The 27,569-nt window shown below is 34.6% G+C and overlaps 1 protein-coding gene across 1 annotated transcript in view; it reads right to left on the minus strand.

The window, feature by feature from the left end:
* Positions 1 to 2,937: 2,937 nt before the first annotated feature.
* The window catches only part of DEK (DEK proto-oncogene), a 31,226-nt gene continuing 6,594 nt past the window's right edge, over positions 2,938 to 27,569 (minus strand). Inside the window, exons 4-11 of the mRNA XM_069092482.1 lie at positions 27,015 to 27,124; positions 25,411 to 25,505; positions 24,327 to 24,447; positions 20,638 to 20,820; positions 12,587 to 12,722; positions 11,931 to 12,079; positions 5,503 to 5,571; positions 2,938 to 4,698 (exon numbers count right to left, since the gene is read on the minus strand). Of these exons, the coding sequence (XP_068948583.1) occupies positions 4,687 to 4,698; positions 5,503 to 5,571; positions 11,931 to 12,079; positions 12,587 to 12,722; positions 20,638 to 20,820; positions 24,327 to 24,447; positions 25,411 to 25,505; positions 27,015 to 27,124 (875 nt within the window). The 3' untranslated portion in view covers positions 2,938 to 4,686. The remainder of the gene's footprint in view (positions 4,699 to 5,502; positions 5,572 to 11,930; positions 12,080 to 12,586; positions 12,723 to 20,637; positions 20,821 to 24,326; positions 24,448 to 25,410; positions 25,506 to 27,014; positions 27,125 to 27,569) is intronic.

A 27,569-nucleotide genomic window follows, 5' to 3' on the forward strand; every position in this document is an offset into this window, starting at 1 on the left:
GGTTATCCTGTTCATTCCAATTTAAAGCTAACAGGCTGAGTCCACATGTAAGTCTATCTATGACATTTTGCATCATAATTTATCTTTACCTCACTATTAAATGTATGCTTCATCATAGTATAGAGGTATTCCTTAGTTCTTGAACATTATGCCAGCAGAATCTAAATTCTGACAGGATCTACCAATCAAATGATCATTCATATAACATTTATTAGGCAACAGCTATGTGCCAGGCACTGTTCTAAGTGATGGGGAAACAAAGATCAAAGTGAAAGTCCTTGCCCTCAAGAAACTTACATTCTAACAAAGGAGACATGTAAATGTGTGGAGAGGGCACTAGCAGCTTGAGGGAATTGGAAAGGCTGCAGTCAAAAGACAGCACTTGAATCTTGATATAAACCATAGATAAAGAGGGGGTGCATTTCAGACATGGAGAAAAAGCCAGTGTCATGGCATGGAAAATGGTAATTTTGTGTACAATGAGTAACAAGTAGGCTGAACTGCAAAATGCATAGAAAGACTGGAAAGCCTGAAAGGGTATAGACTGTGAAAAGATTTAATGGCAAACAGAAGAGTTTATATTTAATCCTAAAGATAACAGGGAGCCATTGGAGTTTACTGAATGAGGATATTATATGATCAAATTCAGACTTTAGGAAAATCACTTTGGCAACTGTGTAGTAGACTGGAATGGGGAGAAACAAGGCAATTAGAAGCGAGACTGGAAGCCAGATTGCAGAGGTAAAAAAAGAGGAAAAGTAGAGATAACAAATGTAGATGTTCTTTCATGAAGATAGTTAAGGAGACATAGGGCTGAAGCTGAGGGATCTATAAAGGGTTTTTTTTTCCTCCCCAAAGAATGGAGATGTAGGGGGGTACTGTAAGCAGGTATCAGAAAATAAGAATATCAAAGTTATATGGCCAGTCTACTGGAGGTAGGTGGATATGGAAGCAAGAGTACATGTAGAAGAGATGGCTTTGGAAAGAAAAGGGCCTTTCTTCATCAGACTGCAGTAATTATAGAAATGGTAGGAGGGGTGACTAGGTGGCACAGTGAATAGAGCACCAGCCCTGGAGTGAAACCCGAGTTCAAATCCAGCCTCAGACACTCAGTACTTATGAGTCATATGACCTTGGGCAAGTCACTTAACCCCAATTACCTGGCCTTTCCCCTCCAAAAATTTTAAAAAGTTAAAATAAAGGAATGGTAGGAAATGATGACATAAGGAGAGAAGGCAGAGCTCTCAACAAATGTTTTTTTTTTTAAATACGAGATAAGGGACAGTTATATGGAAGTTTGAGGACAGCATGTGAACCAATGAAAACTTTTGACCAGTATGGATTATTCCCCTCACCCCAATATGCATGTATATGAAGGCATTACCTTCACCTTTCTCACCACAGTTCTTCCTATATGGTACAGTTAGAATTAAGTTTTGTGTATTTCTACTCCTCATTCCTCACTAAAACAAATTAGAAAATATCCTCATTTCAATGGTCCCCACTGTACTACTATCTTCCCCTATGGATGATGCTACAGTCTCTTATTGGTGCCAGCCAGCTCTTTTTCTAACACTGGATATAAGATTAGGTCCTGTGGGACTCTGGGCTTTCACCCAGAGTATGAAAACTATTTCATAGTTCCAAATCCAGTCACTCCACTGGGTGCTGCCCATGAATCAGGGCAAAGGGGGCCACATACACTGAGACTGTTCCCTGCTGGCATCTATTATCTTCTAAAAGTTTTAACTGCTTTCCCTATGTGGCTCTACTGTTCTTTATCCAAACTACCCTACAGAGCAGAAACTCAAAACAGTTGATGTAGAGAGTAGTACAGAAAGAGAACCAGTTAGAGAGGGGTAAAAGCAGTGCCCAACTGATAAAACAAATTTGTAAACTGACCTAGTCAGTAGTTGCCCAACTGTAACCCAACAAGGAGAACTGTTAGAGGCAGGGAGTAGGCATAATCCAGAGCTTGGATCTGGTGAAGGGTCAAGTAAAGGAGAAAGGGATTCAAGGGTACAAGTGTAGCACGTATAACCTATATCAAATTGCTTACCTTCTCAATGGGGAGGGACAAAGGGAAAAAATTTGGAACTCAAAAGTTTTAAAAACAAATGTTAAAAACTGTTTTTACATGTAACTAGGGAAAAATTAAATTAAATTAAAAAAAAAAAAAGACAAGTGTAGAACTTAACTGGGCCACAAAGAGTTTAAGACTGGGAAGGGAGGAGAGTGAAGCCAAAGTAGGGGTGATGGCCTGGCAAAGTGCTGGGGAGGAAAGGCTGCTAATTGTGGGGAAAATGAATACATTTCACAGGGAGAAATGTAATGATTATGATCAGATAAAGCAATTACATACTTCTCAATCCTTGAAGTGGAACACTTGTGAGTGGCTTATATGTCAAAATATTAAAAGAATTTCATAAACAAACCATTAAACACACTAAGAGCTATAATTCTCAAGAGATTATGATTACCTTTATATAAAGAAATGTAAGACCACAGATATGACAAAACCTATATTATACCAGTAAACTAATCAAACTCTTTTCAAATTATTGAAAACTCTTCTAAAAATGTAACTTAAGTACAACATATTAAATAACTTTATCTCTGGGTCATTATTTTAAATATTATCACTGTAGATACACAAGGCTGAGACTTGGGTTGAATTCATATTGGTCCCTGAGAGTTTTTAAAGTTTGTTGTGGACCATTAGCTCCTCAGGGTTAAAATAACATTGCAACTTTTTCCTAAAAGTAGAAAAAAGATGTCAAGTAATTGAGGGTTTTGGATGAGAAGTTTTTTAGAAAAGGCTAAAGTTTTTTTATATTTACTAAAAACACAAAGGAATAAATTTTATTCAGTATAATCGCTACAATTAGTTTCTCAAAAGACAACAGGGTATAAAAATCAAATGCAAAAGACCAAATATAACATTCAGTACTCACAATTTAATTTTTTTTCATTGACAAGTTTCACAGAGAAAAAAAGTGAAATTTTATTTTAAAATCAGAAGTCAGTTTTGGGATCTGCTTTGAAATTAGTTTAAAGTAGCTTATTCCAGTCATCTGAATTAATAAGCATACCTTAAAGTTCTAATAACTTTCGTCCAAGAAAAAAGTCAACATAACTTCCTATTAAAAGAAAATACAAGTGCCAGTATGCCACATGGAAACACTATTCAAACTCAACATTTCATTAATTTACATTGTCTCTTGATGCAAAGACAATGAAATGCTTCTTATTCAAATACTTCAAAGACCAAATGTTTCCTTTTAACAAATCAAAATTGTTTCAGAATTAGATATATGTTCATCTGGCAAAATTATTTAAGATACGGTCTCTATAAAATACAAAATAAAATGTGTTATTTTAGTCTCATGAAGAATCACATGCAGGAGAAATGAGTCCTTCTGTTGAGATGAACTAACCTCTTGATTGGCCAAAAATTTTATATTCCAACAGCCCTGATGTGACATACCTATCCATTAATGTGAAAATAAATGTACTATTGGCTTTTCTGAGCAATACTTTTAGTCACAGGGGTCTGCTGCTGGTGAATACTATGTAACTACATTATCTTCATTTGGCATTTGTTTTACTTCTACATCATTACTACAAAAGTAGTCTGTTTCCTGCGAATATTAATATATTTTATGTGGGCAAAAATCAGCTAAATGGGAACTGAGTTCAAGTTTATTATAAGCTGGAGGTGGTTACACACATCTGAGCCTTTCTCCAAAGTTTCTGAAGCAGTTTTGATTTATATGTGTGCTAAAGTTAATCCTTGAAATATAAAATGCATTTGCAGTCATATTGTATTGCTAGCAGATTATACTTCCTAAGCAAAACAGGACTAAGTGGAAAAGAATGAGTAAACTAACTAGTCCTTCAGCATTATCTTCATAACTTCCACTTCTACTGCTTCATCATAGCATTCTGGCAAAACACTGACACTTCATGTTATAATTCTAAAGATACATAGATTTAAAAATTGATTTGCACAAAGAAATATGAAAACCTTATATACAACAAATTTGTTTTTTTAAAAGTACAAAAATAACATCTATGCCAATTGTTTTATCATGCTTATAATTTGCAGTACATATGTAAGAGATAGTTCAGATTTAGTCACCCAAACATTTATAGCATGTATACTGTATATCCTGAATATAATGAACACACTACCCTAAGTACAGACTATTAGTCAGAACGTGTATTCAAAATATTTTCTATGCCAAATACTGCAATAACCCAAACTCTGCATATATAAGATGCCAATAGTTACAACTTTTCGTCTACTTGATTATTAAAAGCATTTCATTAGCAAGCTATTAATATTAATCACACTAAAAGCTACAACAGTCCAGGAGTCCATTACCTTATATAAAGAAATCCAAAATGTACAAAATACACAACTATAAAAAAAAGCAGGGAACATTCATTGCCATGCAAAAATCTTAACTAATAAAACTGCATAGAAATGCAATTTAAAAGGGTGAACTCAAACAAATTTTTACATAACACTTATGACACGAAGTCAGCAGTCAATTCTGCTTAACACAATGCTTAACCAACAAAAATTTAGAAAAGGAAATACATTCTTTTTGCTGGTGTTTATCAGATCTTTGAATTCACGGGAACAATCCAAATCAGCAGCTTTTATAAATTCTCTCTGTCTCATGAAATTAACTGAAATGAAAAAGAAACATATCAGATTCCTATATTCAGGAATTAATATTCTGAGTGTTATATTAAGTTCCTTTTTTAGAATTGATGACATGTGTGTGTGAGTGAGACAGAGAAAGAGAGAGAAATGGGGTGGGAGAGTCAATGTGTATGTTTTTCATAGGGGTGGGGAACCTGCAGCCTCAAGGCCCCATGTGGCCTTCTAGATCCTCAAGTACAGCCCTCTGACTGAATCGAAACAGCATAGAATTGGATTCAGTCAAAGGGCTGCACTTGAAGACCTAGAGGGCCTCATGTGAACCTTGAGGTCCACTGCTGTAGGGGTAAAGAGAGAAATGTATATGTTGTCAGGAGGGAAGAAGATTCACCTTAGTAAAAGACATGTAGGAAGGAGAGCTCTTAATGGCAGAATGTAGTAAGTGGTTTTCTCATATATTCAGGGATTCTTTCTTTCCTCAAGAAATTATGTATGGAACAGGGACAAAAACATACCATATATTTTTCTACTTATTTGAAAGGAAAAAACCACAATGATATAGTACAAGAGAATAATACCAAGTATGTGCAATAACAATAGGAATATAGGCCAAGAGGTCCTCTGAGTTATAGTTCTAGTTGTCCCAAGCTTCCTGTACCTCTCAGTCCCCTCATTTGTCAAATGGTGATATTAACAACTTGCTCAGTTCACACGATTAAGGAGGATGAAACAAGAATGGACGAGAAAATACTTTGAGAAGAATTAAAGCAAGATTAATGTTCTAGTTATAAAAAAATGCAACCAAATTTGGCAAAAATGAAAATAGTTACCTCTTTAACAGTCTTTTTAATGAAATCTTTTCTTTCAGACAAATCATAAGCAGGATAGTTTTCATACACCTATGGAAAGCAACAAAGGAAAAAAATTAAGACTACATCAGCAAAATATATATTTTATAACCTGCATGTAAGAAAGATTAGTAATTCACCACACACAAGTATTGATAAATGCATGGTAAAAATTAAGAAATTTTAACACTACACATTTATTCTCTTCTAGCATAATAAATTTATAATATCTAGAGTTTTACTACTATGTAGATTAGATAGTTCAGATCGTTAATTATCATTATCTTATTTTCTCTCATAAATGCCTTCTTTTTTTCTACTGTCACAAATAGAAACCATTATTTAAAAAAATTTACAGAATGCATTCTGCCAATACCTGTGTTTATTTTCCTTAATGAAAGATAAACCTGAAAATGCATTAGTCTTGCTATAATTATAATTTATCTGTCTAGAATATAATGCAGGTCCATATTAAACCATATTCTTAGGGGTTCCAGTTAGCCAAAGTATCAGAATTTTTTTTAGTATAATGCAGTACTACAGTTGGGCAGCCAGGTGGTACAGTGGATGGAGTGCTGAATTGGAAGCTAGGAAGACCTAAGTTCAAATCAGAATTCAAACATTTACTAATTCTGTGACCCCAAATGGGGCCACAAAGAGTCAGCCATAACTAAAATGACTGAACAATAACAAAAATACTAAAATCTAGATCTGAGGACCAATTTAAAATAACACTTTAATACAGGGTAGTTAGCATCACAAGGCAATAAAAGGTATTTCTGCAATGAAATTATTAGAAAACAGGAGTTTACTCTTGAAGTATAAACATAGTCTTTATCACTTTGAATAGAAATCTTTCTAAAGCAGATTTTGTTATTCAGTGTCTGATTGTTGATTCCATTTGGGTTTTTCTTGGCAAAGATACTGGACTGGTTTTGCCATTTCTTTCTCCAGTTCTTTTCACAGATGAGTTAACTGAAGCAGAGTTAAATGACTCGCCCAGGGGCACACAGCTAGTTGTGTCAGAGGCTAAAATTTTAACTCAGTCTCCCCAACTCCTGGTCCTGCATTCTATCTAATGTACCACTTAGCTGCCCATAAAACAGATTACAAGCTTGCAAAAACAAGAAAGTGACAATGCAGTATAGTACAGAACAGTAGACTCAGGGTCAGGAGACCTGGGGCCTCTTTCTAGCACTGCTACTAATTAGTTATGTGAACTTGGACAAACTAACCTACCTCTCTGGACTTGTAAAATGCAAAAATGAGGAATTTAGATTTGATTATCTCTTACTTCCCTTTGAGGCCTAAAATAAACAATTTTTTGAAGAGTATATGCTCAACGTAACCTCTTCTTGATGATCCATGAACATTAATTATTGTACATTCTCTATCTGGCCGAAGATGTTCCTTGTTTTTTTTTTTAACCTTTGTTTTAAAAATAAATCTCCCCTACTGTGAAGTTGTCATTTCTTATTGCTATCTATCAGTCAACCCAAGAAACGGAAGCTTGGTTTAGTACAAAGTGCCTTGGAAGTATAATCAGACACCTGGCTATATATACTGACAAGTTATTTACTGACCTGGGTTTCCCTTGGGCAAGTAATTTTACCTCTCATGGCATCACCTTCCCCATCTGTAAGATAACGGGTGGACTAAGATGATTTTTAATGTTCTTTCTTTCCAGCTCTAACTCTGTTTCTATAAATCTGCCACTAAGAAAGCCTTATCCTTTTCTGAGATGCTGCTCCTAATAAGCTGTGAATGAGTGAACATTTATTAAGCTTTCATTATGTGTGGCCAACATCTCTGTGCCACCATCAGGCTTGCTCTTTGTTACTTTGTGATTACCATATGTCAGGTACTGTGCAAACTAGTGTAAACAGAAGAATCTTAACCTGAAGGGAGATGCGGCATCAGCCTCCACCAGCAGATAAGATGTGAGCTAACTCCGGAAGGAATCTAAGAGGTAGAGTAGAGGTATGGAATATCATTCCAGGAGGTGGGAGAAAGTCTTGTAGGTAGAACCCTAAATAAGCCACTATAACTGGACTGTATGGTATGTGGAAGGGAGTAAAGGAGAGAGCAAGCAAACATAAGAAACCTTACACAGAACTTAAGGGCATAAATACTGTGGAAAACGTGGATGAGGCTAAAAAGAGAAACATAAAATGATATAAGATCACAAATGATCTTATACCAGAGACTGTGTGGCCATTTGGAGAACATATGGACAATGCTTCCCTATAGAGACCACAAAACACAGACAGTATACAACAACAGGCAAGTGATGGGCTCTTCAAGTATCCAAATCTCAAGCCCAACTATGGATAAAGAAGAGAATCCAATAAATTGATTTGCTATCAATTTCACCTCAGGAAGTAGATGAAACAACGAAGGCAGAGCTGTTATTTCACGAACTTTTGAGGAAAAGAGTGATATGAATCCATAGACATGTAATCTAAAAAGCATTAATTATTCTCAGTGATAGTAGGCTCTAAACCAAATTCTAACTATTAACAACTGAAAAAGAGGGAGATATCCAAATAGAGCAATGTAACCTCAGAGGAAATTCTCTTATGGACTTAGATTTCAAAAGCAAATGTGTAAAGGATAAAAGGATGAACAAATTACCAAGAATGAATATAGAAAGAGTAGCATGAAACCATAAAATTAGTTTTAAGACTAAAGCCCAGATAACTAACTATATTGACTAAAAAACTTTTTCTTTGAGTCTAGGACTTCAAATCTTGCCCAGGAGGAAGTGTAGTAGCTATTCATGGGTCCAATCCCCTTGTTCCATTTCCAAATTGGACTCCCTTACCTATCTTTAGGGGGTCTGGTAGCTTCTTATTCCTGGAGTTGTTCCTTAGTGGTCTCGTCTGTTAAACTGTAAGCTCCTAGGGCAGGGACTGTCTTTTGCCCCTTTTTGTATCTTTGGTGCTTACAACAATGCCTGGCACATAAGTGCTTAATAAATGTTTAATGACTGATTAGATTTAGTGCAAATACTGGATCAACTTCAGTCTTCTTCAGCTCATTACTGATGAACTCAAGGGATCACAATTAGCAAGGATTACAGGCATGTGTCATCACAGTCAGCAAAAAAAAAACCCATAACAAAAAACCCTCTATGATTCAAAGCACTGAGAAGTCAACCTGGAAAGAGCTTCCTTTCTGCCATATCCTCATCAATGTTTTCAACAAAGATTAAGATAAATACATATGCACATATAAATACCCCCTACAGTCCCAAAAGTTTCAATGCAGTTTTAAACTATAATAGATTATATATGCACATATGTAAATATATATATACATGCATACACAGACATATATAAAACACATTACCATCAAATATATGGATGGCATGAGAGATCAATTAGAAATGATGACAGAATTTAGATTCAAAATGATCCTTCAACCATTCTGGAAAGGAATTCAGAACTATGCCTACAGGACTACAAAACTACGCATACCCTTTGATCCAGCAATAACACTGCTAAGGTTTAGATCCCAAAGACATTCAACAAAAGGGAAAGGGACCTATTTGTACAAAAATATTTATAGCAGCTCTTTTTGTGGTGGCTAAGAACTGGAAATTGAAGGGATATCCATCAATGGTAGAATGGCTAAACAAGCTAAAACATTGCTATATGATTATAATGCAATATTACTGTGCTATAAGAAATGAGAAGCAGACAATTTCAGAAAAACCTGGAAAGACTTCCATGAACTGATGCATAGTGAAGTGAGTTGAACCAGGAGAACATCATATACAGTAACAGAAATATTGTTCAATGAAAAACTATGAATGACTTAGCTTTTCTGAGCAATACAATGACTCAAGACAATCCCAAAGGACTAATGATGAAGCATATTATCTACCCCCCAGAGAAAGAAGTGATATTGTCTGAATACAGACTGAAGCATGCTGTTTTTCACTTTCTCTTTTATTTGAGTCTTTTTGTACAAAATGACTAATATGGAAATGTTTTACATAGCTGCACACGTCAAACCTGTATCTGATTGCTTACTGTCTCAGGGAGTGATGAGGGATAGAATTTGGAACTCAAAACTTTAAGTAAGGTTAAAAATTGGAAAAAAGGAAGAACAAAAAACAAAAACAAAGTGATCCTTCAAAGGAAGGAACTCTGACAAATTGATATGTAACATCATGCTTTCTAAAGAAGGTTCAAAAGACTTGGATGTTTTAACTGACTACAAGTTCGAATAATATCCAGTACTGTGATATACCCAGCTGAAAGACCTTATGCAATCTTAAGATGTGTTAACCAAAGTTATCTAGAATAACAGTCCCTTTCCACTGTGCTGGAGAGGTTACATTTGGAGTATTACATTCAATTCTTCTGAGCAATATATAAAGATGAAATTTGATGAACTGTGTCACATTAAATGAAATTCAATTAAAGGATTTGGGTAATGTTTAACCTTGAGAAGAAAATCCTGGAGTGGGGAAGAGTATAATTACAGTTTGAGCATCTGACAGTTGGTAAGTACAGTGATTAGATTTATTCTCTTTAGCTCCAGAGGACAGAAGTAAACAGGAGCTACAGCAGAGGTAGATTTTCTATCAACTAATGATACTGTGAAATGCTCTCTGAAAGTAGTACTCTCCTTGTCAACAGAAATTTACAGAGAGAAGCAAGATGACTTTAAGTCTAATTTATTTTATAAGGCAAAACTTTCACCGTGAAGGAAGTTGGACTAGATGACCTTTAGAGTATTTTCTAATATTAAGATTCTATACAACTTCAAATCCAAGACATTTGTAGAGTTCTTCAAAAATCACAGCATAGCTACTTAATAAGTACTAGGTAGTATGTTTGGTGGCATATTATACTACAGCCTGAAATACTGTGTTTCACACAGTGGGGCAGCTTTATTTAAATAAGCAGTATGAGTAAAGTACAAGCTTTCTATGGCAAAACAACTTATATAATAAAACTTTTAATTATATAAAATGTCCCTGGTATTGGCTAAAAAACAGAGTGGTGGATCAGTGTGGATGGACTCAACATATAGTAGAAAATGACCATATAATCTAGCCTTTGATAAACCCAAAGATCTGAGCTTTTGGGGCAAGAACTCACTATGTGACAAAAATTACTATGAAAACTGTAAAGCAGTCTGGCAGAAACTGGTCGTAGACCAACATCTCACACAGTATACCAAAATCAGGTCAAAAAGAAATTAAAGCTATCAACAGTCACATGAAAAACACTCTAAATCATTACTGATTAGAGAAATACAAACTTAAACTCTGAGGTACCACCTCCCACCTAGAAGATTGGTTAACATGACAGCAAGGTAAAATGATAAATACTGGAAGGGATGTGGAAAAGCAGGAACATGAATGATTACTGGTGATGTGAACTGGTCCAATCATTCTACAGAGCAATTTAGAACTATGCCCAAAGGCCTATAAAACTGTGTATACCCTTTAATCCAGCAATACCACTACTAGATCTGTATCTCAAAAAGATCAAAGAAAAAGGAAAAGGATCCATTCATACAAAAATATTTAAAGCAGCCCTTTTTGTGGTAACAAAAAATTGGAAATTGAAGGGATGTCCATCAATTAGAAAATGGCTGAAAAAGTTGTGGTATAGGATTGTGATTATTGTGTTATAAGAAACGATAATCAAGATGGTTTCAGAAAAACCTGGGAAAACTTCCGTGAACTGAACCAAACCAGGTGAACATTGTACAGATTAACAGCAATCTTGTAATGATGACCAACTATGGAAGCATTGGCTACTCTAATCAATACAATGATTCAAGACAATTCCAAAAGATTCATGATGAAAAAATGTTATCCACCTTAGAGAAAGAATTGAGGCAAACTGAGGGAAGATTGAAGTATTTTTTCTGTCTTCTTTATTGTTCTTGCATTCTGGGAGGAAGGGGCAGTGGGGCAACATAGCTAACGTGGAAATGTTTGGCATGATTTCACATGTACAATAGGTATTATAGTGCTTGCCTTCTCAATTGGTAAAGGAGGGATTAGAGGGAGACAATCTGGAACTCAAAACTTTCAAAACTGTTAAAAATAAATGAATAAGGGTGGCTAGGTGGCACAGTGAATAGAGCCCTGGCCCTGGAGTCAGATCCGGCCTCAGACACTTGACACAAAAATAAACTAGCTGTGTGACCCTGGGCAAGTCATTTAACCCCAATTGCCCTACCCTCCCCCCTCCAAAAAAAAAGAAAAAAAAAAAAAAAAGACTATATAAATAAAAAATTACACAAAATTTCATCTGTGCTTAAGATTTCTATACAATTGTTTCAAATGGCATACTACAGTCTGAACGTAACTTATTAAAGAAAAAGGACTTCAAGGAATTTATTAACTAAAATAGCAAATATTCAAAAATATGTACACATACCTCTTTGCAAATCTGTTTCATTGTGACTTCTTCCAAGTTGGCATTGGCCAGAAGTTTCTTTACAGTCTCTTTTAGTTCTTCATCTGTAGGTGGTTTCTTCAGTTTTTTAATTAAAGGCTCATCATCTGAACTATCTTCAGATTCACTTTCTAAATTTAGAAAACATTACAGAACTCAAAACATTATAGAACTAGTTTCTTAACTAGAAAGGCAATTATTTCTCAGAAGACAATCTATAAATAAGCATTGTGCTTGCACTATTTGCATACATACAATTTTTCATCAACTTCACTTATCACCATAAAATGTGAATGGTGAAACTATTTTCTAAAATCGGTTAAATTTGTTGTTTAAGCAATCTTTAGTAATTACAAAATTGTCAACAAGTGACTTCAGTATTCTTGAAAGTTCATCAAAACACACTTCAATTTATTTTCTAGATTGCAATTCTCTCAGTCAGCACCTATTCTACTTTATCTCTTGTGTTATATATATATATATGTATATATCTTATTAACACGCAGAAGAGAATAGGGAATGACATTTGTGACATGTAACAACATCCTTCTATATTTTGTCAAACTTTCCTCCATAATAAACATAAATTTTACAACTGTGTAATATAATAAGAAAAAATGGTTGATTTTTTTTTTTACCTTTTTTGGAATTATTTTGATTTTTCTTAGTGGTACTGCTATCCGCCTTCTTGACATTGGCATTTTTTACAGATTTTTTGCTTTTAGAAGGAGTTTTTTGTTTAGGTTTTTCTTTTTTAGATGTCTTTTTAGGTGGCTATTAAGAAAAATGAAGAGACATGCATGAATTAAATTCAAAGTTTTTACTTCTTTTAACCAGTTAATTAAAGAAATCTAAAGTTGTAAGTACCAAAGGCTTTTTGATAAAACACAAAGTAATGTTCAATAATTACTCATTCCAAGGTGGCTAGGTGACGCACTGAATAGAGCACCAGCCCTGGATTCAGATCCGGCCTCAGACACTTAACACAAAAACTAGCTGTGTGACCTTGGGCAAGTCACTTAACCCCCAACTGCCCTCCAAAAAGCCAAAAAAAAAAAAAAATTATTCATTCCTCCGCAGCACAGGTCTGGTATGCTATCTATAACATCTGCCATGATTTTACAAAACTTTTTATGTTCCCTTATTCCCAACCCTCACCTTTCCTTCCAAGAGGATACCTAATAGTTGATATGTAGACTATAAACTAAAAATTAACAATCAGGATCTGAAATTAACTGGGCGAGGAATAATTTTGTGTGTGTGTTTGGGCTTCTTTATTAAATAAGCTGTCTAATTTATGAGGAAATTAAGGCAAATTCATCAGTACTTCATTTATTTGGCATAAGAAAGTGGCATTCCAAATAAAAGGCAGAACTAAAACATTTACCAGAAGAGTAAGAGACACATTTTGACACAATATGGATAGAAAGTTCTAACAAAATGAATTTTCTAGGAAACTTCAAATGTCAAACCTTTTCCAATTCTTTTTGATACACATCTTTACAAGATTAATCTCTCATGCTTCTTTGCCTTGATATGTAAGGCTGTTTACCCAGTACATTAAATAGGTCTAGGTTTTTATGCTTTTTTATAACTTCTTTAATATTTTCCTTCTTTTGTCATGACCATTACTGGTCATGGCCTATACTGTTAAGTCTGCCTTCTCGATGTCTATGCCTCCCCTTCTCCTAACTGCTATGGGGCAGGAAAAAATACAATCAAGCTTATTAGACTTCTGTCTACAGTAAGATGAAAAATTATGAATAAGGAGCTGAGTTAGTGTTCTGTGAATAAAGTATAAGGACTTTAATATATATAGACTGTTATTTGATTCCTAATAAGCCTTTTCTGGGCTAGGTCCTGCTTGATTACTTTTTTTTTTTGGCGGGGGGGAAGAGCTCAGATTGCTGAATAAGCATTCTCAAGTGAGATTTCACTAGGGATATATTTTATCTTCATGGTTTTTTCAGCCTGTATTTTCAAAATTAAGTATTAATGCTAGTATGTACCTAGTACCTGGGTTGGACACTGAATGGAATACAAAAGAAATGCCAATTCCCTGCTCAGTTTATTCAGTTTATACTGAATATGACATAAAATATGCTGCCTCAAACTCTTTAAGTGTACTCATCAAAGGAAAGCTATAAATTTGGCCTAACAGGTAATCTGAATATTCACAGCTGTTAACTCCATAAATTTCACATGAAAGAAAGTATATTGGGTATAGATGGTAGCATTAGGAAAATTAATCTCCATAAATCTGACAACACTGAAAAATTTCATGATCTTTATAAGGAATTGTGAGATGAGAATATTTCTATTAGACTACAATAATGACTAGTGAAATAGAGATTAGCTAACATAGATGAATATTATAAAAATTATTTTCTTTAAAGTAAGTATGAACTTATACAAAAACAGAGATGAGTCAGTATTTCTCTTATTGATGGGATAGCAGCTAAGATGGGAATGGTAGTAGTATGGAAGAATTTACTAAAATTAAACAGTTTAAAAGGCAATAGCATAGGGCTTTTCAATCTTTAAAAAATATGGTTTGTGCACAGTTTTATCTTGCTCTGTTAACATAAACCTATGAAAAAGTAGAATAGACTATTACACATGAGTGGCATGATATGTGACCAAGGATAGGCTTTACATAAAACCCTCACCCCTAAAATGCCTGGAATTCTAACTATTAAGAGATTTAGTTAGGCTAGAAACAACACTAAAAAAAAATGCTAATATCCATGGGTGGCTAGGTGGCACAGAGCACTGGCCCTGGAAGTGAGGAGGACCTGAGTTCAAATCCAGCCTCACACGCTTAACACTTACTAGCCATGTCACCTTGGACAAGTCACTTAACCCCAAATGCTCTGCCCTCCGCGCTCCCCCAAAAAAAGCTAAAGAAAAAAAATGCTAATATCCAAGCAGGGTTGAAAGTCATGAATACTTAATTGTGAATTAATTTAAATTCATTTGTCTTCCTACCTAACCCTTCTCCCTGGTTAGGATCAAAACAAGAGTTCTGACTAGGGACATAAAGGAGGAAGGGAAGGGAATTATGAAACACAAATAACTTTGAAGGGGTTAACACGAGCATATTGTTATGAGTTATCTTATTGTGGGGAGCTTTTGGGTACTTGGTGTGTATTGGCAAGTGACATAGTAAGGGACAAAGTTTCAAGAGAAGCAGGAGGAAGAAAATTTTAGAAGCAGTCCTATAAGGCTGCTGTAGTATAGTGTAGAAAAGAACATTATTCATAGTCAGAAGTTTTTGAGTTCAAATTCTGACTCTTTCTACTTATTACCTGTATGACTATGGACAAGTCACTTTACCTCTTTAGGTACTAGTTTCTTTTTTCCTAATCTATTCAAATATGGAAAGAATAAACATTTATTTAAGTACCTACCAGACACTGTGCTAAATGCCTTACAAAGATTATTTCATTTGATCTTCACAAGGACCCTGGAAGGTAGGTGCTATTATTATCCACATTTTACATTTGCAGAAACTGAGGCAGACAGCAGTTGAGCAACCTGCCCTGGGGCACATGACTAGATATTTATCTTAGGTCAGATTTAAACCCAGTTCTTCCTGACAGAATCAGAGCTCTATCCACTATACTAGCTGGGGAATTAGACTAGATCTTTAAGATCTTTAACCTGCCAGCTATATAGTCTACATGGAATGAAACAACTTAAAAGGTTGGGGGGGAAAGTAAATGCTGATTCACAGCAACTCTTCTACAAAGGAACTCTTAAAAGCAACATGCAAGTGTGTGTGGTATGGTCTTTGTACAACTGAAAATAGACCTGAATGCCATAGGTTTTAAGTAGAACATAGCTTGTTGTTGTTTACTGCTGACTTCTCCGATTTAGATTCTGGAGAATAGCAATAAAACAAGAAGATATTATATTGTATTTTATTATACAAAAGGGATTTTTACAATGTATTTATGATATACACTCTTCAAGTACAACTTTTCCAATATAAATATTGCATCATTTGCTAAACAATATTATTTTACCAGGAAGGAATAATATTTAGCAAAATGCCTGAATGTGTTTAGGGTTAAATAATAGATATATAAATCCTGTTAGGTACATCTATACTCAAATCTATCAGGAACATGAGAATAGTAGCTAAATTAGGTTCTCAAATTAAATGAAAATGTGCGTTTTATAATTTTTAAAAGTACTTGTTTATTAGCAAAAGTATCATAAAGTAGACATTAGCTGCTGTCTTTATTTTAGAAAATCTCACAGGATCTAAGAAGGTCCCAGTAACCTGTCAAACTACTCAGGTTACATATATGTCAATTTAGAATTTCCCCTAGTAATCCAACCAAACAGATAAAAAAAAGAAAGATACAAAAACAAAAATCCACACAAAAAAGATAGCTTCGGGAAAACTAGGAATCAACACAAGTTGAAAGACAGAGTCACTCCCATTATTTAAAAATCATAGTACACAGTAATACGCATATAGTAAGCCACTTTTTCATAAATGAAATAAAATCCCACCTTAATAATAATCTTAGGTGAAAAAAAAAACCCAACACTTGTCTTCCCCATTTACTACTCTAAGGGTAAATAAAGAGGGCATAAGAATAGATATATAAGTTAATACAGTTCTAATAAAAATCACATTAGTTTTTTCTATTTCAGCTTTTCTTTTTTTGAGTGTAGGAGGAATATTGGGAAGGTAAGGACAGAAGTTGAGAGGAAAGTTATGTTTCAACATGTACTAGAGGTAAATTCAAAAGAGCAAATTTTAATACCAATGGCCAACACTTAACAGTTTTTTTTTAAACCAAAATGATTATTTACATTTATTTGATCTGAGATGAAATTATTTAAAAATCTAATTTTGTTCCCAGGTTAGTAGATAGGACAGAAAATCAGAATAAGACTAATTTGCCTTTATTCTCAAAGTGCCTTAGAAACTTAGGAATGTGGCAGCTAGATGGCACAGTGAATAGAGCACCAGCCCTGGAGTCAGGAGGACCTGAGTTCAAATCCAGCCTCAGACACTTAACACTTACTAGTCACTTAACCCCAACTGCCCTGCCTTCCAAAAAGAAAAAAAAACCAAAAAACTTAGGAATAATTAAACTATGCAGGTATCAAGCAACATGTACAACTTACATTTTCAAAGTTCTGGTCCCCATTCATGTAATGATAAACAAGTTTAAGCATTTAATCTACAACTGGAATTTATCGTATCAGTTTGGAAAAAATTATCTTTTAAATAAATATAATGCCTTTGGACTTGTAATTCAAGTACTTTAAGTAACTTGCTTCTCTATCATCTGCTAGGCTCCCAAATAAAGTCCAATTTCCCTGGCACAGAAGGCCCTTTATTATCTGGCCTGAATGTGCCTTTCCAGACTTTCCCATTATTCTCATACCTAAATTCTACACAAGTAAAACTGGATCATTCCCAAAATGTATCTTGCACTTCTTTTGGTGCCTTTGCTTATTAATGCTATTCCTTTTTCTGGAAGTCCTCTTTCATATGAAATCAAGGCTTATCTTTTTAAAGACTACCTCCTTCCACAAAACTTTCCTTGATCATACTAGAGAAAAGTGTTCTCTCCCTCCAAATAAAACTTTCCTTGTACCACTCATACAGCACATAGCATCTCTTAAATTTAATTGCTTATGATGTTCAAAATGCTGTCCACACAATCATTAAATAATAGCATTCGTTGAATGAGACTGGAATACTAAATTAAAAATGAAAAACTGGCTGCTTATTTTGGATGGATGTCTTCTCAAGCTAAACTGGCTCTAATAACCCAAAAGAAAAATGTCAGAAAAAACCTGTAGCGTTCAGAACACCTTTGACGTTTAAACAAATATATAATGGAGTCTGAAGATGTTTGCTATCAAAGTTCATGAAGAGAAACAGATAAAACAGTAAGAAAAATAGGTACAATTCTCATTGGCAGGGGATGTAGATCTGCATTAAGTTGTTGGCTTGTTCTTAAAAAAAAAAAATGCTGCCAGTAGTTTCAACTAGCTTCTCTCAAAAATTGGAAATGTTTTTTGGTGTGCCACAGGTAAACAGATTAGACTGTACAGGTAATACAATTCCAGACAGTCCAACATTGAAGACCAGTCACCAAATTAGAAAAAAAAATTTATGTGTGTGTGTGTATATATATATATATATATTCCATCTGCCTGATACCTTGAAGGAACAGAAACAGAGGAACAAATCATTACTTTCTGAAGGAAGGCCAAAAAAATTTGGGGGAGCTTACCTATCTTTTATAGGCAGCAGGGCTCTTGAAGGAGGGTCTCCAAAAAAGACGCCTGTCACAGAGCCAGATTCCTGTCCTCACCGCAGAAAGGTTGTACTGGGTTGAACAGATGAATAAAATATAAATTAGCTTTCAATAGACTACTTTTTAAAATACTTTGTCTTAGAAACCCAGAGTGGGTGTCTGAAAATTACGTTAAATGAAAATCCATTAAAGGCCTGTTTAGCTTGAAGAAAACAGCAAGAACAAGGAATGTGCAAAATAGAAATTTGTTTAAAAAAAAAGCCTTAAGTAGATTGAATTATCTAAGTAGATATAGCGGTGACTTTCTAATTTTACCTTCCAACAAAGTTTTAATGGTCCAGAACTGTTCCATGATTCATAAAATACGGAAATCATGGGCTTTAGAAGCCAGAAGCAACACTCACTTGATGGCAACTCTAAAATGCCTATAAAATGAGAATGCTCTACTGAGATAGTCTCAAAAAAAAAAACAAAAACCAAAACAAAAAAAAAAAACAAAAACCAAAAAAACCAGTAAGGGTGTGAGGGATGGTGTTTATTTCAATAAAAAATTTCAGGACATCTTCATCTAGATGCAGTACCTCAAACTCAACACATCCAATTACACCCAAGACCACCTCCCACTCCCCACAGCTCTTCCCTTACTTCATTACTTTTATCTGTGGTACAACTTGGTTTCTCAGGTTTATAACAGAGATTTTCTCTATTACTATTAATAAAAATAGCTTACATTTAGAGTGCTGTAAGGTTTGCAAAGCTTACTTGACAAGCATTTAAGAAGTCTAATTACAATCTTATGGAAGTTACTCCAGATATTAATATTCCCATTTTACAGAAGAGGAAACTTAGGCTCAGTGACTTGCCCATGGTCACACAAGCTATTAAGTGTAGAAGGCAGAATCTGAACCTAGGATTTTGTCTCCATAATTAGGGTTCTGATATACCATGATGCTTTTCTCTGAGTCTTCCTTTTCCCTCACCTCTCACATTCAGTATTAAAACATCTCATGAACTTCAACTTTAACTGCACATTTTCTAGCATCTGTCCTCTCTTCTCTATTCTCAGTGTCACTACTCTAATATAGGTCCCTCATAACCATTTGGATTATTGTAATATTTCCTGTCTTTCTCCATTTCCCCTTCCTATCACTGCCACAGTAAACTTTCTTATGAACAGAACACATTCTTCCTTTACTCATAAGCCTACTCAAAAGCTCCCAAGAGTCCAAGTTTAGATTCCACTAAGTAGAGCATTCTGGGCTCTCTTTAAATTGTCTCTATACTTCCTTCCTGATCTTAACTCATGCCATTCCCCTTCATGTACTCAAGGCAAACAGTTTCTCTATTCTTTCATTCAGGTGCCCTGAGACTGAAATGCCTTCCCTTCTGTCTTTTTATCTGTTAACATTCCTTTCCATCCTTTAAAAATTAGCTCAAATGTCACTTCTTCTATGAAGTTTTCCCTGATTCTCCTGGCTTGTACGACACACCCCTCTCAGACATCACATAGCATTTATTCTTCTAATACTGCACTTATGTTCTATTGCATACTACAGTTATCTGTGTTGTTATCTTATTCCTCTACTATAATGTAAGTTATCTAGCCTAGGACAGTGCCCTATACTAGGTACTTACTTTTGTAAATACTTACAGGTACTTACTTTTGTATAATTATTTGCTTTCTAACATTATAACTGTACAATATTGCAAATATTGTATAATATCATCTTAGAGGACTGATTCAGGCTCTCTAAAGTTTGATATGAGTAGCATAAATCACTTCCAAGCCTCCTAGGACTCCTTATTCATAGATTTATTAATCCATGACAGTGACAAACAACCTGTGGCAATAGCTGGTAATACTCCTTCCCAACAAATACGTCCCCTCCCATCCCCCCATTGTTTTTTAGGCTTACTAATGAGTACTGTTTATCCTTAATGGTGGCAATGAAAACTAAAGAGAAGTCGATCCTGACCTACTAGTATTAGAAAATCTGAGACAGACTCCAATCTTAACGGTTCCAAATCAATTCAATTATTCTGGTATATGAAATCTAATAGTGGTAGGTCCTCCTTAGTTGGTTATATGGTAACCTGACAGATTTCAGAACAGTTTCATGAAAACTAAATACTACTTTTCCCACATGTTCCCATGACCTCTTAAGTCTCTTTCAAAAATTTAAATGTTATGTTTTAATCTATAAAGTATATGATGTGCTCTGGTGAACCTAAGAATACATCTCTTCTACAAAGTTCCATGACATCTGAGATGCTTTTGCTAACTGGTTACATAATCCTATTTTCTGATAATGGATTCCAGAGAACAGTTTAAACAGAGCATTTAACTGATTCCTGAAAACAAAGTGAGGAATTAAATACATAAAAATGCATTTTACCTCTTCTTCACTTTCTTTATCTTCTTCCTCTGAAGAGTCTTTTTCTTTTTTTTCATCTTCACTACTAGATTCATCTGACAGAATTTCAGGGCATTTAGTACGCTTAGCCTTCCTTGACATTCCAGAGCTGCTGCGTTCCTTTTTACTGCCTTTGCTTGGTGTTTTTTTTGATTTTGGCAATGGCTGTGTAAAATAAGATGTGTCATGATAAAAAAAAATACAACAAATACCTAAATTCCAAATTATTAAATGCTGTATTTGATAAAATTCAACTTTACTGATATTACTGGCACTGGACCTGTGATTTCATTGGAACAGGTAATTCCCTAGCGTCCTCTACCAATGCAGTCTGGAACCTTCCCTACAACTTAAGAGTCTTAGTGTTGCTTACAGAACTGAGATTATTTGCCCAGGGTCCCACAGCTAGTATATGTCAGTGATAGGACATGAATCTGGCTCCAAGGCTAGTTCTCTAACCACTATACCATTGTCTCTCAATTTTACTACTGTCATAAAATTCAAAAAGTGGGTAGAAGGGTGATCTCTCAGGAAAATCCTTTGCTTCTCTGAACACAAAATGTATCCCTGTGCAGCAATTTGCCCAGATGTAGTTTTGAGTTTAAATTACACTTCTCTCAAATTCAGAAAATGATGCAACTTTACTCTTTATTTATTCCATCTAGGAGACCTGAAAAACCCTACTTATCTCAACTAACATCAACCCTTCACGTTAGTGCTCCAAATAACTATCCTAATAAAGGAATGTTAGCTCAGACACCACATTCCACCACCCCGCCATCTGACCTTGTCATAAAACTGAAGGCCAGATTGTCATTGTGATTAAACTTAAGTAAGCCTGGTCATAACAACCCATAACAGGTTAGAGTTAAATTGACAACTAATTCCTTCCTCATTCATCAACACCAAAAGCAAATGTGAGTAAATCAACTCTAATTTCCCTTCCAGCTCTAAAGCTATGATTTTCAGGTAGCCACAGAAATAAAGATTTGTCTGAGAAACACCAATTCTGATTTTAGGGGACTCTATAGAATTCCATCTCAGACACTTACTAGCTGTTTGATTTTGAACAAGTCACTTAACCCTAATTTGTCTCAAATCTCCTCATCTGTAAAACAAGCTGGAGAAGGAAATGGCAAATCACTCCAGTATCTTTGCCAAGAAAACCCCAAATGGGGTCATGAAGAATCAGACGTGAATAAAAACAACTCGAGCAAAATTCACCTAACATTTATTTACTCCATTTTATGCACTCTGTATGGGAGTTCTAATTTGTATAAAATGTATACCCATCACCCGGCTGTCCTTTAATAAATGCAAGAATTGTGGTCAATGTTTCTGAATTCCACAAAATTCTGAGAATGTTAAAAATGATCAAAGATCACAAATCTAGGGGTGGCTAGATAGGTGGTGCAGTGAGTAGAGCACCAGCTCTAGAGTCAGGAGGACCAGAGTTCAAATCTGATCTCACAGACACTCAACACAAAAACTAGCCATGTGACCTTGGGCAAGTCACTTAACCCCAACTGCCCTCCAAAAAGAAAAAAAAAAAAGATCACAAATCTAGTTGCTTCGCTATGTCAATTCAATAACTAAGACGTTTAATTTAGAAATGCCAAAGCTTCCAATCATCAGAACTGTTGAAAAAAAAAATCATGATTTTATTACTTTATGCAGCTGATTCATTTTAAATTCTACTTTAGTAGTGCTTTTTCTCATTTTGAATTTTAAAAATGTTATATACTAATTTTTAGGATCAAGTTCTGAGATAATTTTCTTCAATCCTTCCCTTGGACCAGATCTGTGATTTCATCAATGTATGGAAGTTCCAGAGTAGAAATTCCTACCAAGGATATTGATTAGTGATTTATTTGTAAATTAGTCTTTGAGAGATTAAGGTACTTGTCCATGATTACACAACTAATTCATGAACCTACATCTTCCTGACTTCAAGGTCAGACCTCCATCTGTTTATATTATATTTCCTCTCCTGATAAAATCATGCTTTGTTGGATTCAGAGCCATCACAGGTTCTATGATTTGCTAGTTTGTCCACTTACAAACACTACCTCCCCCTTCCCTCTCCCTCAATGCTTTCTGGGATCCTCTGACTTCAAACTTTCACTACCTAATCATACCTCCTTGAGATAGGTTAGGGGGATGACAACCCCGTTTCTGTCACATTTTGAAATTATCAAACTTTACCAGCCAATGAGCCCAACCAAGAGAACTTCCCTAAAGACTTCCTTATACAATATTCCTCAACAGTGAAAGATGAAAGGACTCTGCAAATTTACACAGGAAAAAGGAAAAATCTAAGAGGCAAGCAAAATATGCAGATTATGGGGAGGAGGAAAAATTTAGGAACTGACTGTGCAACAGTTGTTTTAGGTCAAATAAAAAAAAATGTGATGAAGAGCATAGTGCAAAATCCAGTCTATATATTTTTTTAAATATTAGTTCATGATAGCACAGTATTTTGCCTGATATTAACAAGAGGAAATAATTGTTGAATAGAATAGGAAAACATTGGAAAAGAAAACAAAAAGAATGCCATTGTTACTACAATTAGATGAGAAATGACCATAAACACAAATCTCTTATAATGATGAATTTCAAAATGTTGGTAGACTAGTGATCAACTTTCGTACATGAAATCCAGAACAAATACAGATAAAGACATATCAAAAGGTTGGAATAGCACAATAATAGTTGACCTACGGACTAAATTAACTAGCTCCCTTCTACAATGGAGAGTCATGTTAAATAAAATCTCCACACATCATTCTCTTAAACAGCTGTGCAACAAAAATATCTCTCTGGAGAAGGAAATCATTTCTATTTGCTCTCAACTTCTGCTTAGCTTGAAGGGCCAAGTCTAGGCAAAGTTAGAAGTCTTAGTTTGTTTTCAATCCAGTTTTCTCCATATTCAACCCTTACTAAAGTGCTCTAAAACTTGAATCAAGCAATGCTATTTTGGATTCTCTTTATCCCTATTAAGAAGCAAAAGGCTTTTTCTTTTTTTAGAGGAATTTCAGGCATTAGTAAGTATATGGGCCTATTTTGTGGGTGTGTGAGGAGATGTAGAGCTAACTCAGAAATTACATAAGCCTTACTTATCTTGTATTAAAGGAAAACTTATTTTAGTTTTTCAGTGTTTTTTTTTTTTTTAAAGTGATGAGAATAGGGAGCAAAAAAGGAATGATCCATGACTTTTCCTCTACAAAGGGGTTTCCTTTTCTCTTGAGAAGGCAGGTAGAAAAAGGCACAAGGCAGCTGCCAGGAAGTAATCTACATGGGACCTTCTTCACTGACTCCTTTGAGAACTAAAAGCCCATTGTTTAATATACGATCTGTGACTCAAAACTCTTCCCTAACAGCAGACATCAGGTCACTTCCCTGAACCTGGCCCAAATCCTTCCCCACTCTACCACTAAATTTTTATATATTCTATATTTTCTGACATGACATTATTTTAGTTAACATTAAAAAATTTTTTAAATCACCCACATACTTTCTGTATTTAGATGAACACAAGTTCTTCATAAGAGATATTACTCTACTGGTGCCAATGTTGCTTTAATTAAAGATTATAGAAAAGCAATCTACTAAAAAGTATATTTTCACTACTGAAAGTTTTGAAAAACTGAGAAAGAAAAAAAAAATCTTACCTTGCCAGAAGGCTTTGGATGCATTAAGAAATTCAAGATCCTAGTTACCAACTCACTATTTATTCCTGATCTCTCCAAATCGAGAACTTCACAGATGCTTTTTAACATAGCATTCCTAAATCTAAAAGGAAAAAGATGTAACAGACTGTGAATATATAAAAAAATAATAACAATGAGTATATTAAAATGCTCCTACCAAAGATATAAATGAACAAAATAGTAAAACAGAAGTTTCCCTACAATTTTTTTTGAGAAGATATTTAAAGTTAAGATCCAAACAGATGATACTGAAGCAAGGAAAAAAACTGCATACTTATAGGTATGTAAAACCTCTATACGCCCAGAGACTTTATGAAAGTCATTAAAATAAAAAGGATTAACTAGAAGTCAGAGTCAATATTAGCATTTGCTGCTTTAAAACAAACTTACTACAATTTAAAGATAGATTTATTTTTCTCCAAGTGTTCATGTGTGTATTCCATGAAAGTTTGACTCTAATGTCTCATAAATAGCAGGATGGCCCTTAATGCTTGAAGGCTACATTAAAAGTGTATATGCCTTGCCTGGCAAGTACTGTTAAACTACAAGGGTTTCTGGTTCAGATGTATACTAAAATACTCTCGTTTGTACTCACTAAGAATGCCATGATAAATTTGATATTAAAATTGCCAAGAAAAACAAAAACTAAAATACACCAAGAGACAATAGTTTAGTATTAAGAGCACTGAATTTGGGAGTCAGAAGAGACCTTGTTTCATATCTAATACTTATTAGCTATGTGATCACAGGTAAGCCATCACACCTTTACAAATACGTGGCAATCAGATGAACTGCCTCTCTCATAAGTTGCCCTGAGTAAATACTTTGAATCCTGAAGTAGTATATAATATGAGAGGTATTAACAATCTAGGAAGGTTGAAGACACTGTAAACTAACAATTGTGAAATCAAGTCACACCTTTGTATTTAGGGGGAAAAAATTACCTTTTAGTCATACATGAGCACAAATTTTTTGAAGCTAAAAGCACACTGATCAAGACATATTATGCATTTACCAAAAGAGTATATTTATAAATATAACTTACTTTTTCAACATTTCTTCCTTTTTTTTATATTGGTCACTTCCTTTTTCGAATGGAAAGCCACTAAATTGACCCACATTCTTCTTCAGAGAAGCTACCTAAAAACGTTTCTCTCATTAATTCATATTGTAACTTCCCAAGTAGAGCTTTTTGTAAGTAGAAGAAATTGTTAATTCTTGAAAATACCTTCTATTTACTTATGCCTTCAGTTGTTCACTCAGAACTTTATTTGCTACTAATATGTGAACACTTGCAAATGACTCATCATTTTGAATAAAAAGCTACACAATGTCAAGTTGCTGCCCAAGTACTTGGAAAAATCAAAACTTTTACTTTACTCACCCTCCCCCTTCCCCTCCTCAAGCACATTTCAACCAATTATATTATAACACAGCAAGATCCCTTCTTCCTCATGTGTACAATATAACACATAACTCAGAATGAAGATATCACCTGAAGACAAATGAGGGAAGGGAGCAATCAGGACTGTTTACTCAAGATGTATCACATTTTAAAAACATGGATAAGAGTTCTGAAATTGTGCACAAAACATATATTAACTGCATGAAGTTTATTTAAAAGAATCCTAGAGAGAATTCTTTTGTAAAGTTAACAATCACCATTTAATTTACTTTTAAAAAATAAAATCTCATGCAAAATACAGCAGCACTGATGTAAAAAATGCCATGACTTGCCAAAAGGCTTAACAAAATTCTAACAATAAAATCTTAGTATCACTAATCAAACAAACTTTGAATTTTGCCTTGAGCTACAGAACATAGTTTTGGCTTATGCCCACAAAAAGTCAAACTATAACTTTGTCTGAGCAAAACAGAGGTAGAATGGTGCAAAAGAAATAATAGTGAACCAGGACTCATAAGAGATGGATGTTTTGCTTTTCTATTAGCTGTGTTAACCAGATAAAACTCAGTGAATTTCAATGGGCCTCATCATATGTAAAATGAGGGAGTAAGACTAGATGATCTCAAAGCTCTCCTTTAGTTTAAAAAATCTGTGATCCAAATCAGCAAATATTTCTTTAACATTAACACCTACAGTACTGTGTTCAGTTTTCAGGGTATAATTTTAGGAAGGACCTTGACAAACTGGAGCACATCCTGGGGACAAGATGGTAAGAAGACTAGAGAGACATCATGGACTCGGTAAAAGGACAGAGAATGTTTAGCCCAAAGAAGAGTAAAATTCAGAGGGCACATGATAGCTATACTCAAATATTTAAGAAGCTATTGTGGGAGAATTAAGACTTATTTGGCTTACTTCCAGAGGGCTAAAGTAGAAGCAGTGCTGGAAGTCGAAAAATGGTAGACTTAGGAATGATATAGTGAAAAACTTAATTAGAGAAACCCAAAGGAAAATGGACTGCCTTATGGTTATGCCCTAATGAAGGTCTTTAAGGAGAGGCCGAGGATGTTGTAGAAGGGATTACAAATTGGATTGGATAACCTCTGAGGTCCTTCCCAATGTAAAGATTCTGTCATGCTGCCTACCAAGTATAAAGCACTGAGCTAAGCACCATCTAGCTCTGAAGTATCTCTGAAATATTTCAAGAAACATGCTAAATATCAGAAGTCTAAAATAATCCTTACTGTGCCCGGCCTGTTGTAAAGTAGTTTATGAAGATTTCTAAGTTCATCAGTTTTCTTCTTACTTAGAAAGAAGTGTATTCTTTCAATTTCACAGAGTTTCTGTCCCTTCCCTGTAAAAAGAATGAAGTTAAATGGTTAAAAACATCTCATTTCCATTATAAATTAAGCTGAAAAATTATATAGTAGTCTATTTTATACAAAACTTCAAACAAATTTTTAAATAAATTGTCCAGTTCATATAGACAATTTAAAGTTTCCACCTTCATCTAGTTTATAGGAAGGAATGAGTAAACAAATTTCAGAAAACATAAATATTAAATATGAATTATATGTATGCATTACACAAAAAGGAAAAAAAGTAACTTAATACTGCCTAGCTTATAAATTGGATAAAGTATATGAACTATGCAAAGACATTATTTTAAAAGATGTTTGTTCATGTAGATTTATTTTTCAGGAAGCAGTTTAATGAGAATATCAGCTTTGGGTGTTGATGAGTGGGGTATGATGCCTTATTCTTGATATGTTCTAAGAAGTTTTCCTTCGTTGTTGGCT

Source organism: Petaurus breviceps, unplaced genomic scaffold, assembly GCF_028583685.1.
Source record: "Petaurus breviceps papuanus isolate PSGF00001 unplaced genomic scaffold, PetGlider_PUasm1.0 190, whole genome shotgun sequence".
Lineage (NCBI taxonomy): Eukaryota > Metazoa > Chordata > Mammalia > Diprotodontia > Petauridae > Petaurus > Petaurus breviceps.